Genomic DNA, 16,574 nt, shown 5'->3' on the forward strand with positions numbered 1-16,574 from the left:
ATACAACACGATTGGACTGAATTTTATTCATTAATTAAATATTAAGTCTAAAAATAAATAAATACACAACATCTTATAGACTCACCGGCCACTTTATTATGCACACCTGCCGTAATGTCATGAGTTCCAATATATTCTGCATAATTTATTAGTACAAATCAATGAAAGGTTGCACTTAAAAGCGCTCATTAAAAAAAGTAAAAATATTTTTTATATATAATATATATATTTTTTTATATATAATAATAATTTAATATATATATAATATTTTATAAATGTTTTTAAATATTTTATTTTTATAAAAAAGTATAAAGTAAATAAAAAAGTGTTGTTTATTATAAATACTTCTGTCAACATATTTATTCCACTAAGAAAATACTGTAATAAAGCCAAAAATGAAGAAAATTGATGCTGCTGTCATACAGTTTCTGGTAACTGTCCCAGTTACCATCCCATCACTCGCTCATGGGCACCACCTTGATGCCGTGCGCGTTGGCGTACGTGAGAAGGACCTTGGCTCGTTTCTCGATGACATCAATCAGTTTGTCGATGCCCGGCCGGCCGCCCCGGCTCTCCCAGTAGGTCTGGTCCATGAAGAGCGACTGCAGGAGTTTCTCCCTCAGCCTCCCGCTCCTCAGCAACGACACGGACTGCTCGGGAAGCCTGGTGAGGACCAGTCCACATAGAGGAAGTCATACACTGTGGGAATTGTTGTGTAGAGACAGGTAACTGACGTTGGACCAGAGCGAGGACCTGGTTGATGGTGTTTCTCAACCAAGCATGATTTTATGAACCTTGCTTTGTGCAATGACAGAAAAGGACCCACAAGCTTGAATGTTTACAAAATTAGAGAAAAAGAATGAACCAAGTCCATAATATATATATTATGGACTTACTATGGTACCCATTATGGTACCCATTATGTCATTGTATGGTAATTTCACCCCGTACTTCGGTATGTGACAAAAAAATGTAAAAAAAAAAAAAAAAGATTAAACTATATTTGGAAAGCAGGAAAAGTACTATTATTGTTATTGTAAAAGTACCAGCTCGAGGGGTAGGATAAATTTAATAAGTTTTGCTTCTTCCTACTCCTTTTGGACATGTGGAACTGTGAACGGATTATGGGATGCATTCAAGTGTAATCTGATGCATGTTCAAATGAAATAAAACCATTACCATTACCATTACCAAAGGTGTGCTTTGGAATTGTTTAATCCACCTGGCTTTATCAACGTGACAGTTTGACCCTGGAACTGATTATTTCTATTCACATTATTTCCTATGGGAAATATGGTTTAATGCATTTGTTGAAAACATTCCACACCTCGATACAGAACATTAAATATATCTCACATTATATTATTATTTGACGAAAATGTGTCTGGATTCGATGCTAATAGTCGCCAATCAGCAAATGCCGGCATGCTGACAAACCAAAACTAATAAATCGATAAGAAGCTGATTCTTATCGATTTAGAGTTGTAGAGAATTAGCATCAAGGGCGCAAAGCAAGGCTTACAGTAGATGCTAGCGTGCCTGTTCATAATGATTTGATTTACATTATGGGAAGCATCACTGCACTGTTTCCCATACATTCATTTATTTGTGGTGGTCCGCCACGTATAGATTTTGTTTGTCCTTGCTTATAAATACATTATAGCTCACCGGGTCTGCAATCAGACCCCTCTAGTGATTCCTAGTTTTTGGCAGCTCTTACATAAAAGCTGGTACTGCTCTTCTCAATGAGCAGCGGGTGCTGCCGTGGTCCCCTCGCCCATCACACGCAGGCAAAAAAATGATTTTTGTCCTCACTTTTTGCAAATGCACCATAACCACTTATGCAAATCTACATCATTCCATCATTACCGCCCAAACACTAATACTGAAGGAGTCCACTTACTCCTTGATTCCTTCCAGCAGCCTGAAGTCCAGGTTGTCCTCGTTGCGGTCAAAGTATCCCTTATTGACGGTGAGGACCAGATGCCGGGGGTCCCGTCCTTTGTGCGCGATGTTTGCAAGTTGAATCCCGTCATGGTCCGCACATTCAAGATGCCGGCCAGATTTGTAGCACGCGTCCTGCTGCCGGGGTCTGAAGCCGCAACAGCTCGGATCCAACCGGTTGTGAATCTGGATAAGATATAAAATATATGTACTGTAGCTTCCTGCATCGTCACTGTGTGGGGAAGATAACGCAATCAGGGCTTTCTTGAATCAACTGTGGTTTGGTCATTTCATGAGATAACAGCATGATTGCACAGACGGGCTAAATCAAGCAACATCCTCGCTCATATCGACCTGAACAGGTTTTTTCTCCCTGATAGCCTCTGAACTCAGAGACACCCTGCAACATTTGATTGACGGAGGATTTGAAAAGTTCCAGCAATATTTCATCACCAATAATAACAAGATACGGCAACCTTGTATGAATTGGAAAAAAATATATTTACAATAACATTCACAAGGTTGAATTGAGGCAGCTGAACTCTTCCTGGCTGTTGAAGGCGTTTCAGCTTTCATCCAAAAGTGTGGAGTCTCCATATTTGTCGTTCACCTGCATGGCTGGCCATTCTTTCCATGGAATGAGGCAGTATTTGGGGGAGATATGTTAGGACCAGGCAGGTCGAATGACCTATTGTTTTGCAGGACAGTTTGCCCGGATTTTGCCTGCCAGTTTGCCACATCGGGCTGCACGGTGGTCATGTGGTTAGTGTGCAGACCTCACAGCGAGGAGACCCGGGTTCAATTCCACCCTCGGCCATCTCTGTGTGGAGTTTGCTTGTTCTCCCCGTGCATGCGTGGGTTTTCTCCAGGTAAAATAAATAACTTTTTAATATAACTTAATTTTTACATAATATTGGAAGTTTTTTCCATTATTATCAAAACAATTTTTTTTCTCATAAGATTTTTTTAACGTATTGTCAACAACACCCAACATCTTATAATATTGAGATTAAGTAATAAAAAATAGTAATTCAATTTTTTTTTCACTATTTCTCATAAATATACATATACAAATACATCACAAGTGTTTTTGTTCCAATCAGACTTTATTTTTGGAGCAGTCACAAACTATTTTCACATAAGATAATTTTTTTAATCATAAAATGATGACTTTTCTAAGGTATTAACGTTATTGTGACTTGTAGTACTGAAACTTACAGTGAAGAAAATAAGTATTTGAACACCCTGCTATTTTGCTATTTCTCCCACTTAGAAATCATGGAGGGGTCTGAAATTTTCATCGTAGGTGCATGTCCACTGTGAGAGAGATAAACTAAAAAGAAAAATCCAGAAATCACAATGCATGATTTTTTAACAATTTATTTGTGTGATACAGCTGCAAATAAGTATTTGAACACCTGTGTATCATCTAGAATTCTGACCCTGAAAGACCTGTTAGTCTGCCCATTAGAAGTCCACCTGCACTCCATGTATCATCCTGAATCAGATGCACCTGTTTGAGGTCGTTAGCTGCATAAAGACACCTGTCCACCCCATACAATCAGTAAGACTTTAACTTGTAACATGGCGAAGACCAAAGAGCTGTCCAAAGACACCAGAGACAAAATTGTACACCTCCACAAGGCTGGAAAGGGCTACGGAGCAATTACCAAGCAGCTTGGTGAAAAAAGGTCCACTGTTGGAGCTATCATTAGAAAATGGAAGAAGCTAAACATGACGGTCAATCTCAATCGGAGTGGAGCCCCATGCAAGATATCACCTCGTGGGGTCTCAATGATTCTAAGAAAGGTGAGGAATCAGCCCAGAACTACACGACAGGACTTGGTCAATGACCTGAAAAGAGCTGGGACCACCGTTTCCAAGGTTACTGTAGGTAATACACTAAGACGTCATGATGTGAAATCATGCATGGCACGAAAGGTTCCCCTGCTTAAACCAGCACATGTCAAGGCCCGTCTTAAGTTTGCATATGACCATTTGGATGATACAGAGGAGTCATGGGAGAAAGTTTTATGGTCAGATGAGACCAAAATAGAACTTTTTGGTCATCATTCCAATAAGCGTGTTTGGAGGAAGAAGAATGAAGAGTACAATCCGAAGAACACCATCCCTACTGTGAAGCATGGGGGTGGTAGCATCATGCTTTGGGGGTGTTTTTCTGCACATGGGACAGGACGAGTGCACTGCATTAAAGAGAGGATGACTGGGGCCGTGTATTGTGAGATTTTGGGGAACAACCTCCTTCCCTCTGTCAGAGCATTGAAGATGGGTCGTGGCTGGGTCTTCCAACACGACAACGACCCGAAGCACACAGCCAGGAAAACCAAGGAGTGGCTCCGTAAGAAGCATATCAAGGTTCTAGCATGGCCCAGCCAGTCTCCAGACCTGAACCCAATCGAAAATCTTTGGAGGGAGCTCAAACTCCGTGTTTCTCAGCGACAGCCCAGAAACCTGACTGATCTAGAGAAGATCTGTGTGGAGGAGTGGGCCAAGATCCCTCCTGCAGTGTGTGCAAACCTGGTGAAAAACTACAGGAAACGTTTGACCTCTGTAATAGCAAACAAAGGCTACTGTACCAAATATTAACATTCATTTTCTCAGGTGTTCAAATACTTATTTGCAGCTGTATCACACAAATAAATTGTTAAAAAAAATCATGCATTGTGATTTCTGGATTTTTCTTTTTAGTTTATCTCTCTCACAGTGGACATGCACCTACGATGAAAATTTCAGACCCCTCCATGATTTCTAAGTGGGAGAAATAGCAAAATAGCAGGGTGTTCAAATACTTATTTTCTTCACTGTAATTGCGATATCATTTTCATCACGACAATAAACTACAGTATGTTCACACATTAAAAACAATTCCCACAACAATAATAATTAAGATTAATGAAAATAACAATTGGGCTGCACGGCAATCGAGTGGTTAGCGCGCAGACCTCACAGCTAGAAGACCCAGGTTCAATTCCACCCTCGGCCATCTCTGTGTGGAGTTTGCATGTTCTCCCCGTGCATGCGTGGGTTTTCTCCGGGTACTCCGGGTTCCTCCCACATTCCAAAAACATGCTAGGTTAATTAGCGACTCCAAATTGTCCATAGGTATGAATGTGAGTGTGAATGGTTGTTTGTCTATATGTGCCCTGTGATTGGCTGGCCACCAGTCCAGGGTGTACCCCGCCTCTCGCCCAAAGACAGCTGGGATAGGCTCCAGCACCCCCTGTGAACCTCGTGAGGATAAGCGGTAGAAGCGGTGCTCCCATGATCGGCCACCGATCGGTATCAGTGAAAAAGCACGGTATCGATATCGGTTTATACTTGCTTTAAAACACACATCCCCAATTCTCGCCTCTCGGCACTGGTTCCTGCTTTATTATATTATATATAAATATATGTAATATATTTTTAAAATTTGATTGTTTAAGGCCCTGAATGGACCTCATCCACATTCCCATCCCAGTGTGCTCATTAAGCAGAAAACTGCACTTATTGGGGAATATTGCCCATCACCCACAATCATCATGTGAAACCAATACATTTATTTCCCTTTTCTGTGCATTCGAACAAAAAAAAGGTTAAGCTAGCTAACAATATACTGCAAGTCCTTGGGGCCTAACCATTTCGACTATGAAGACCTCTAAAAAAACCCCTCTAATAACGTATTTAATAAACATTCTAGGTTAATTGGCGACTCCAAATAGTCCATAAGTATGAATGTTAGTGTGAATGTTGTTTGTCTATATGTGCCCTGTGATTGGCTGGTGACCAGTCCAGGGTGTACCCCGCCTCTCGCCCGAAGACAGCTTTGTCCGACGGCCAAACAAAGTGATGTTAGAAATCTAACACATGTTTTTTGCTTGACATTTTATGCTAATTTTGATTTTCGGTCAAATGGGTTGGAAATCTACAAAGTCCCAGCTTCTATTTCAGATATTAGCATGTTTGAAGATATGATGAAACCCAACTGATGCCACCTTTGACCTTTGAAAAAAAAACATGAAAAAGAAGTTGATCTGCCAAAGATAGATCACTTTTAAAATTTTAAAAAAGATGGACTCATAGTTCAGGGATACTGCGAACAAAGTCTGAAAAGTCAACCCCAGACGTTATCGCCGATTGTTGGCATTTTCATTGGAATGCAATAACACTCTGACCCCCTCCCTTTCTTGGCTGCATTGCCAGAATCCTATCCTGACTGTGGGTGATTCAGGTCTCCCACACAGGAAATAACGCGTCTCTTCAGCCAAAAAGATGTTTCCTCTGAGAGTATTTCACTTGTTTTTATCAGTGAAAACAGCTGTTGGAATATAGTTCTGCTCCCAAATGGAAACATGTTCTCTGGCATGGATTTAGGAAGGCTAAAAGTGAAGTCACTTAGCAGATATAAGCGCTATTTATTTATTTTCACCTTTTCAAAAACATATTTTTTTACCTGTAATAGGAAATCAAACAGCGCCACTTTGCTCCATTCGTAGTGATGGATGGTGGAGCAGCTGGATGCTGGCTTTGGAGCGACGTTCTTCACCCAGCACCTCTGCTTTAGTGACCTTTGGTAGTCGCCCCACGTTAACCTTACAGCGGAGTCGTCATCTGGGTAGAGATAGGGTTCCCAAGACACTACTGGACTGGGCTGGCCATCTGTAGACCAAGGACAGATAAGACAATAGAGAATAAGACCAAAGAACTTCAATATTGGGGTTTTGAACAATAAAGCTGCAAGGTGGTGGAGTGGTGAACACGCAGGCAACACAGCTAGAAAACCCGAGCTCAATTCCACCCTCGGCCATCTCTGTGTGGAGTTTGCATATTCCCAGTAGTTTTACATTACTGATGTGCTGTAATTAATTTTAAATATTTTATGTAGAGGTGCGACCGGCTGCACGGTGATGAGTGGTTAGTACGCAGGCCACACAGCTAGGAGACTCGAGTTCAATTCCACCCTCGGCCACCTCTGTGTGGAGTTTGCATGTTCTCTTTGTCTGTGTGGCCTGTGATTGGCTGGCCACCAGTCCAGGGTGGACCCTGCCTCTTGCCTGAAGATGGCTGGGATAGGCTCCAGCATACCCTCGAGACCCTAGTGAGGATAAGCTGTAGACAATAGATGGATGAATATGTTACATATATTTTCATAATATAGTTTTACAATTAGGCTGCACGGTGTAGAGTGGTTAGCACGCAGACCTCACAGCTAGAAAACCAGAGTTCAATCCCACCCTCGGCCATCTCTGTGTGGAGTTTGCATGTTCTCCCCGTGCATGTGTGGGTTTTTTCCGGGCACTCTGGTTTCCTCCCACATTCCAAAAACATGCTAGGTTAATTAGCGACTCCAAAATGTGAGTGTGAATGGTTGTTTGTCTATATGTGCCCTGTGATTGGCTGGCCACCAGTCCAGCTGGGATAGGCTCCAACACTCCCCACCAACCTATCAATCCACATAACTACCCCAAACTAATTCATTCTGTATTGACATGGGATCGGATCAATACATCAAGTTGCAATATCACGCAATTATAGTAAAAAAAAAAAGTATTTTTCCTTGTCACCACTAGGGGCGCTAATGTTTATTAGTCCAATAAGTGCGCATTTTGGCAAGTCTCCGTTAAAATACTTCAAAGAAAGAATGAATATGTAACACTGTGAATATTTCTAACTAAATGGACCCACGTGACCCACCGTGTAAGAAGTCCAGCTTCCTGCTCACAGCCGGTAAAGTCCTGTTAAGTCCGAGAACTCGGTCCAAATGGAAGGCGAACACCTCCACCGAGTCCACCGGAGCATGGACGATCCCGCACGGTCCTCGGCACAGGTGAGTCCTGTTCTGCGACTCCTCCCCCAAGATCAATAGAGGTCTTGAGGTGGTATTCCCATGGACGCGCACAACTTTGGCACCGGCGAGAACGCGCATGGTGGCCACGTCTTGCGCGCTGAGCCACGGCGGGGCTGTCCTGCTGTAGATCCGGATCGAACTCTCAGGAGAGTCCGCTCTTTTTGATCTAAAATCCGGCTGGTTCGAATCCCGTTGTGCATGGGGACGTTTCCCGTTTGTGGACTCCTGATGTTCGTGCGTAATTCTTCTCGCTTTGCTCCTCAATTTGGGTCGGATTGTTCCTCGAATGTTGGCGGGTTTAAGGCGCTTAGATTTAAGAGTGATGTAAACCACATTGGAACGGGTCGGAACCAATACGTCCTCCTTGGGCCGAACACTCCTCGCACCTAGTTTTTCTCCAGTCCGGTTCTGCAGAGGAAAGTCCACGTCGGACATGGCAAAACATAAATACACGACACATGCGAGTGCAACCAGTAAAGTCCTTTTTGGAAGCGAGAACCTCCGGAACCAGAACCGTGACAGCCAGTGGAAGCGACACATTAGACCCATTTATGTTCTGGGCATGGTGGGTGAGATCCAAACTGAGGCTGCTTTGGGATGGGGCTCTTTCTTTTGACAGGATGCAACTGCGCACTGGAAAAAGTTGCTCTTGACCCACATGGACCAGACGGGACTTTATCCCCTCCCAGTCTGCCTTTTGGTACCAGGAACATGACATATGGGCATGTGGACTGGACTGTGGAAACGACTTGTAGTCTGAGCAAAGCTACAAAAAATACATAAATATTCATACTGTGTATACACAGCACACATACATATATATATACACGTATATATATTTTACTTTTCATTACATTACCCTTTTCTGGTAATATTAAGGCTTTCATAATATTTTCATAATATTGTGATTCATTTTTTAACGTATTGTAGTTACTTCTGAAAACAAAGACTCTTAATGATGTCATTATTATGATTCTTATTTTCGGAAAAATAAATAAAAAATTTTACATGTGGGTTTTCTCCGGGTATTCCGGTTTCCTCCCACATTCCAAAAACATGCTAGGTTAATTAGCGACTCCAATTTGTCCATAGGTATGAATGTGAGTGTGAATGGTTGTTTGTCTATATGTGCCCTGTGATTGGCTGGCCACCAGTCCAGGGTGTACATTGCCTCTTTTCTGAAGACAGCTGGGATAGGCTCCAGCACCCCCGCGATTGCTGCTTCTCTGTGATGTCATGTTACACACTTTTTGTTGTGATATCGGCTTTTATTCGTGTAGCATAGTAACGGTTCTTATGAAATATAAAAATGATATAGGGATGATGATAATTATCTGCCCGATATCAGCATAGAAATGCGATATTGGTTGATATCAGTATCAGACAATTTTTTTGTATCATGTCAATATTCAACACATACTGTATGTCATGTTATACATATCAGTATTGGCTGATATTGGAATAAGAAATTGAGACTTGGACAATATCGGTTTTTGTCATCGGACATCCCGAATTAAAATGTTTTTACGTCTAATTTTGCGACTCTATTCTTGAAACGTGATGTTTACTTATCTGAAGATCGCCTTTTATTCTTCTTTTTATTCCACGTCTCATACTATTACTACAGTAAACCTCGGATATATCGGACTAGGATATATCGGAAATTCGCTCACAACGGACAGATAAAAAAGAACCGATTTTTCTGTAATGCATTTCCAATAAAAATTCATTGCATATATCGGATTTTTTATAACGGATTTCGTCTATTTCGGACAAAATCTCCAGTCCCGTTCCAATGCATTTCCATTAAATTTCCCTCACATATATCGGATGGCCGCATCGTGGCGCTCCGATTCGCTGAATCGTGATAGGCCGCTATACGACGTCATTTGCAGCGTTGCCAGGGCCTAGCTTAATTAACAATTTGTTATGCTCAGAGTCCAATAAAGTTAAATTCTCATTACCTTACATCTCTTTTCATTGCCCAGTCCAGGTACATTGGAAACATAGTCAAGGAAGTGCCTTTTTATAACGGATAAAATCCGATTTACGCATATACCGGATATAAATCCGATATATGCGTAAAACGGACATTTTCCGGTATACGCATATAACGGATTTTGCTTATATCGGACAAAACCAGTGGGAACAATTGAATCCGATATATCCGAGGTTTACTGTATTATACTGTAGTGGTGTAATATTACACATTGATGGCTATTGCTCGTGTTTGTTGCTACAGTATGTAAACATCCAAAAAGATTAATAGGCCAAGTAAACAATTAACAATACAACCGCTACTACTAAACGCTCAGATTGTTCCCAAGAAGATTCATGAATGTAATTAACCTTCAAGAGCAATTTTCATTTCCTTAATTACAATTTTCATTTCGTCTCAGTTAATGAGGAACGAGGCGTTGTATTTCATTAACGTGGCATTTCATTTTGCTGAGTTCAATGTCTGTTCCTATAATTGACATTTTTTCTTGTACAAATAATTAATTTGGAATTAAAAGGAACTTCATTTGATTTCAGTTCAACCAAGTATTGAAAGGTGAAAGTACAAGCAACAGTTGTACTAAATTCAAAAGCATACTGTACCTTGTAGCCAGGCGACATCTGCTGGTGTGTACATTTAACGTATTTATGTTTAATTCGTTAACAAGATGGTTGTCCATCCGAGGCAGGAAGCACGTTCAACAGCCATTTGTTGTCTGTTGTTTTGCAGGGAGGAAAGAATCCATCAGCACATTTGCAGGATTTCCTCGGCTGAACGTAAACATGTTTAAAAATAGAAGCACTGTACCATGCCTGGAGGCAATATCAATTCATCCTCCACATCAGGATTATTCATCTAAATTATTCCGTGTGTGGGAACTTTGGCGGAACGCTGCGGGGGAGGTTCACTAGTTTGTATGAAAGGTCAATGCAAGGCTTTGCCAAACGATCACCAAATGACTTACATAATAAAGAAAATCAAAAATGAAGACAAAAGAACACTAGGCAAAGATGACAGGCGTCCCCTGCTGTTTTTAATGAGCTGTATATGCTTAATATGACAGGAACGAGGGGGTGTTTTAAGGAGCTGCTGCTGCTGCCGCAAAAAAAAAGGTAGTCAAAGAAAGATTCTATATAACATGAATGGTTGCATGTTTTTAAGCACATGTTGAAAAACAAATACTAGTCAAAGACACTCTGAAAAAGCATCAAAGATCATCAATATGACAGGAGCCCTGGGGTGTTTTAAAGAACCTGCTGCTACTGCAAAAAACAAAACAAAACAACAACAACAAACAAGTCAAAGATCCCTTATGACAGAATTCCTCAAGTGTTTATTCAAGTGAAAAAAAACTGCTGCAAGTGGTGCAAAAAAAAAAAATACTAGTCAAAGATTTTCTCCATGACAGGAGCACTGGGCTGTTTTTAAAGTAAAACTGCACCTTTTGGGCCATCACATTTTGGCCATCATCCACAATCCTTACTAGAGACAGATGTGACTTTCTTTTTGCTTTGTTCTAAAGATATAAAAACAGATAAAACTAGACAACTCAATGCCTGTAATGGGATGCGCTACTAAAACACCCCCAACAAGGTTGTATATACTATACAGGCTATAACGTTCATCATGACATGCACTGCACTTACAGTAATTTGCCGTACTTTCATCATTTTAAGCATTACCAGAACTTCCTTTCTTCCTGGAGGCATTGATTCCACATAGCAACATAGAATTGGAACACCTACACCTAGCATGTTAGCACCTAGCAGAAAACATGCTAGGTTAATTGGCAATTCCAAATTGTCCATAAGTATGAATGTGAGTGTGAATGGTTGTTTGTCTATATGTGCCCTGGGATTGGCTGGCCACCAGTCCAGGGTGTACCCCGCCTCTCACCCGAAGACAGCTGGGATAGGCTCCAGCAGCCCCCGTCACCCTTGTGAGGATAAGCGGTAGAAAATGAATGAATGAATGAATTTTACTATAATTATTTGTGTAATTTTATCTGTAAAAGTACCTTTTTTTCAGGAGCACTTTAAACAGCAGACCACTTTAAAAAACGATGTGATTTAATTTTACAGTTTTGTTGTTTTTTTTTTTATAAATACTAAATACTTAGAAAGCAACTGGCGGGCCGAATATAAACGCTTGGTGGGCCGCATGTGGCCCCCGGGCCGAAGTTTGCCCACCCCTGCTCTACAGTATGTGACCGGAACGCCCAGCTGTTTTAACGACATGCTGTGCACAAAAACAAACAAACAAAAAAAACAGACTAGTCAAAGATCCTCTATATGACAGGAGTGATTTGTGAGTGTTTTTAAGGATATTCTTGTCAAAGATCCTTTTCAATGACAGGAGTCCTCATGTGTTTTAAGGATCTGATGTAAAAAAAAAAAAACAGGCCCATCAATATGACAGAAATGTTCTGCTCATGCCATCCCATTGAAAGAGTAGAAAGAGTGGAGCCTCCTGGTGGTAGCATCTGCACAGCGATTGGCTGATTGACAGCACCTGTGGAGGACTGAAGCTCACCTCCATGTCGGCCTCCTGGGGATTTGTCAACCATATCGGATTTTAACATGCTCTCGGCCAGATGTCTTTTCCCCGTAATCACGCTGTTGCTTGCCAGCTGCCATGGCAACCAAATACAAGGTTTGTTAAAAGAGGGCGTTTCAGTCATTGACATCAAATTGTGATTTGTGTGACTTTCCAACCCTCCAAAGGTGGGAATGAAGCGACAAAAGAAGAAACGTTCCGCATGAACTCCACCAATATGACACGTTTCACGTATGGGATCGCTGCCAATGTGGCTGCCGTGCTGCTGTATGGAAGCAACTTTGTTCCTGTGAAAAGAATCGAGACGGGAGATGGTGAGTGGCTTGTGCTTAATGACCTTGGACCTTTGTAATTAGTTGGCCATTGCTGATGCAGGTACTTGCATTGTAGGTTTAAATTGTCTATGGAAGCTACCTTACAGGCTTCTAGTCTGCTAGTTACTGCAAACGTCAGCGGGATTCAAATTATTTCCATCTAATGCAAGGGGACTATGTTTTATACATGAAATAACACCAATGTAGGTTAAGATATGTGAAAAAATATCAACATCATCATTGTTGTGTGTTCCCAGATCCAATTTTTAAAATGTTTATTTTTTTATTGACATTTTTTAAGAGTCAGCCTTTAATATAAAGTCAAAGCATTTTTTAATGTTAGCATTCAAAAATAATAGAATATTAAAATAAACTAAAAATAAATAAATATTAATAATAAAATAATAATAAAAATAAACAATACTGATACATTTTTCAGTTTAATATAGCATATTAAAAAAACTTTTTTGTCATTCTAAGAGTCACCATATTTTTCAGGTTGCAGCACATTAAAAAAAAAAGCATATTAAAAAAATCATCATATTAAAAAAACAATAATAATAATTAATAATAAAATAATAATAAAAATAAACAATACATTTTTCAGTTTAATATAGCATATTAAAAATACTTTTGTCATTCTAAGAGTCACCATATTTTTCAGGTTGCAGCACATTTTTTTAAAAAGCATATTAAAAAAATCATCATATTAAAAAAAAACATAATATTAATTAATAATAAAATAATAATACAAAATAAACAATAATAATACCTTTTTCAGTTTAATATAGCATATTAAAAATACTTTTTTGTCATTCTAAGAGACACCATATTTTTCAGGTTGCAGCACATTTTTTTAAAAAGCATATTAAAAAAATCATCATATTAAAAAACAATAATAATAATTAATAATAAAATAATAATAAAAATAAACAATAATACATTTTTCAGTTTAATATAGCATATTAAAAATACTTTTGTCATTCTAAGAGTCACCATATTTTTCAGGTTGCAGCACATTTTTTTAAAAAGCATATTAAAAAAATCATCATATTAAAAAAAAACATAATAATATTAATTAATAATAAAATAATAATACAAAATAAACAATAATAATACATTTTTCAGTTTAATATAGCATATTAAAAATACTTTTTTGTCATTCTAAGAGACACCATATTTTTCAGGTTGCAGCACATTTTTTTAAAAAGCATATTAAAAAAATCATCATATTAAAAAAATAATAATAATCAATAGTTATAATAATATATAATATAAATAATAATAATAATCAAAAATAAATATATTTTTTAAGAGTCTGAACTAAGTCTGAGCATATTTTAAAGAGTCGCAACATAGTTTTTGTCACAGCATATTAAAAGAATATTTGAAGCATTTTTTCATAATAATTACATCATATTTTTATTTTTAAGAGTCATAATTTTTAGAGTCAAACCATTTTTTAACGTCATAGCATTTTTTTTTAAAAACGGAAACACATTTTTTAAAAAAACGAAAACACATATTTTAAAAAACAAGAGTGTTTTACGAAATACCTTGTTACAGGTTCGGAGAGATCGCAGCAGAGAAATGACCACAAACAACGACTGTATGTACATTAATGATATTTAATGATAAAACACACAGCAGTTCACAACATTTCCCATCATGAGTTATTATGCTAGACACAAGCTGTCACCCCCATGCCCCCACATAACACTCCAATCCGCACAGTTCAGATCCAGAATAGCATACCTTGCCGTTGACAGAGGGCGGAGAGCCAAAACACCCCGGTAGAGTAATCTGGAAACCGAAAGCTGGACACTGGTGCACAGTTCACAGCAGACTCTAACCGGGATTGAGAAAACAAATGCTTTATAGACTTGCCCGTGCGAAAACAGGTGGCCAGCCTGTCTCCGCAGGAGAGGAGTCATCACCTCCGTCCTCTGCCTCAGGCACCTCAATGTCTCACAACATTCTAGTTCGTTATCAGGATATGGGAATAATATTTATCCCTTTGCCGAAGCAAGTTAAAAACAAGTTGTATAAGTGTGAAAAGTCAAAAAGTGTGCGAAGCAAGTTATATAGCTGTCAAATACAAGCGGGCAAAAACAAGTATATGAGTGTAAAAAACAAGTACAAAACATGTACTGCATAGCCATGTGGGTCAGCTCAGGACAACACAAATAACAATCTCTTCCTTCAAAGAGTCATAGCAGGACTTCATCGTACAGATATTTGCACAGCTATTTCACACCAATGTATGGTTAAGAAACAAAAACGGGCCCCCGAGCCGCACATTGGACACACCTGGCATGCATTCTTTGCTAAAATGCTTCAATGTTGTGCTGCTTCAGGTCTGCCTCTCATCACTGGGGCGTTACTGTACCTTCCATTCCCTGTGGACTTTAACACTGATGGTCCATTAAGGGACACTAATGTGTACCCTGCATCCAAAAGCCCTTTGTTTGATTGCTCACACTTTGGAGTAAACGTTGCTACAGTATGTGATGTAGTATTCTTTGGACAGGCATGTTTTTCCAGTGGGTGAACTGTGCAGCTATATGGGTGGCGTCCATGGTGGGAGATTTGATGCTGGAGTCTCCGAAGTTCCATCCATTTGCAATGCTTGGTGGTGTCATCTGGGCTACAGGTACCGTACCAACCCTGATGCTCCGTGTTCAAGAGAGGCTACCAGGGGTGGACTCATTTGTGAGATCCAGTACCTCCCGGTCCATCTACGGGGCCAGCAGTATTATTATTATTATTATGTCTTTGTCCTTGTGTATAATTTGCAGGGAGCATAACGGTCGTTCCCATCGTTAAAGCCATCGGCCTCGGCCTCGGCATTTTAATTTGGGGGTCTTCCAGCTTGTTGATTGGCTGGGCCACTTCAAGGTGAGTTTTTTCATGTTTATAATCAGCCATGCCGTTGTCTGGAGTGGATAATGCACATCATGCGTCATGATTGGAGTGTCTGGCTTATTGAAGCTCCTCACGGTCTGTCAGGTTCGGCTGGTTTGGGATTGCTGCTGAGGATGTTTCCAGGCCCATATTGAATTATTGTGGAGCTGCCTTATGTCTGCTCAGGTAAAAAAAATTCCAGCTCGACAGTGAAAACGGTGTTTTGAAGGAGAAACTTTGAATGGATTTAAAACATGATTTTTTTTTTTTCCTTCGGTCTAGCGGCCTTATCTTTTTCTTTGTGAGAGCGGATGTGCAGCTGCATCCCAATCCTGAAACGGCTCCGTTACTCATCGACATGGTTGGTATACCTTCGTGCAACAGACTTGGACTTGTTAAAAGCTCATTCCGTCACCCTTTTTTTTATTGTCGTTGTAGCGAACACGCTCAGACAGCTACGGGATGAGGTCCTCGGAGTTCTGGATCGACTTCATCGGACCCAAAAGCAGGCGCTTTGTGTAAGCCTTCACACTTCAGCCTTACAAGGTTTTAGCTTGAGGGGGGGTATCCATACTTTTTCCACCAAAGGGGTGCATACAATCATTTCAGATGGCAGAGGCCGCATTGGGCTCACATGACACTTTTAAAACTGCTGTGTCTCATTTTGGTGTTATCAATGAACAGAATCGTCTTTAGTATTGGTATAATAATATTTAATATATATTTAATATAATATATTTAATATTTCAACCTTTTCAGTCACCTTACATTTCTTGAAGTTGTGTCAGTGTGTGATCCTAATGCTCCTCGCGTAATCTTGTGACGTATAGTAATGGGGAATTTTGGATATTTTAAAGGAGCCGTTCTTTGGCTCGGCTAACTCAAAAGATCCGGCACTATTGGCTCCCTGAAGGTCGGGCCCGGATCTTTGGGCTACCCTGAAGGTCGGGCACGGATCTTTGGGCTACCCTGAAGGTCGGGCACGGATCTTTGGGCTACCCTGAAGGTC

General features: G+C 40.0%; 2 protein-coding genes across 3 annotated transcripts in view; one reads left to right on the plus strand and one right to left on the minus strand.

The window, feature by feature from the left end:
• Window positions 1–321: 321 nt before the first annotated feature.
• gask1b (golgi associated kinase 1B) lies at window positions 322–8,395 on the minus strand. The gene is made up of 4 exons (XM_058064853.1): window positions 7,639–8,395; window positions 6,398–6,603; window positions 1,904–2,130; window positions 322–663 (listed from the first exon to the last, which is right to left on the minus strand). Exons 1-4 carry the CDS (start codon window positions 8,339–8,341, stop codon window positions 456–458), a joined length of 1,344 nt encoding a protein of 447 aa, XP_057920836.1. The 5' UTR covers window positions 8,342–8,395; the 3' UTR covers window positions 322–455.
• The window catches only part of tmem144b (transmembrane protein 144b), a 14,118-nt gene continuing 5,179 nt past the window's right edge, over window positions 7,636–16,574 (plus strand). The window contains exons 1-7 of one of the 2 annotated variants that reach the window (XM_058064855.1): window positions 7,636–7,771; window positions 12,515–12,661; window positions 15,192–15,314; window positions 15,460–15,559; window positions 15,671–15,751; window positions 15,848–15,926; window positions 16,004–16,083. In XM_058064855.1, the coding sequence (XP_057920838.1) occupies window positions 12,550–12,661; window positions 15,192–15,314; window positions 15,460–15,559; window positions 15,671–15,751; window positions 15,848–15,926; window positions 16,004–16,083 (575 nt within the window). In that variant the 5' untranslated portion in view covers window positions 7,636–7,771; window positions 12,515–12,549. Of the gene's footprint in view, window positions 7,772–12,257; window positions 12,444–12,514; window positions 12,662–15,191; window positions 15,315–15,459; window positions 15,560–15,670; window positions 15,752–15,847; window positions 15,927–16,003; window positions 16,084–16,574 lie in introns of those variants that run through there. The other variant, XM_058064854.1, reaches the window with a different exon arrangement.

The sequence above is a fragment of the Doryrhamphus excisus genome, chromosome 2 (assembly GCF_030265055.1).
Source record: "Doryrhamphus excisus isolate RoL2022-K1 chromosome 2, RoL_Dexc_1.0, whole genome shotgun sequence".
In the NCBI taxonomy this organism is placed as follows: domain Eukaryota; kingdom Metazoa; phylum Chordata; class Actinopteri; order Syngnathiformes; family Syngnathidae; genus Doryrhamphus; species Doryrhamphus excisus.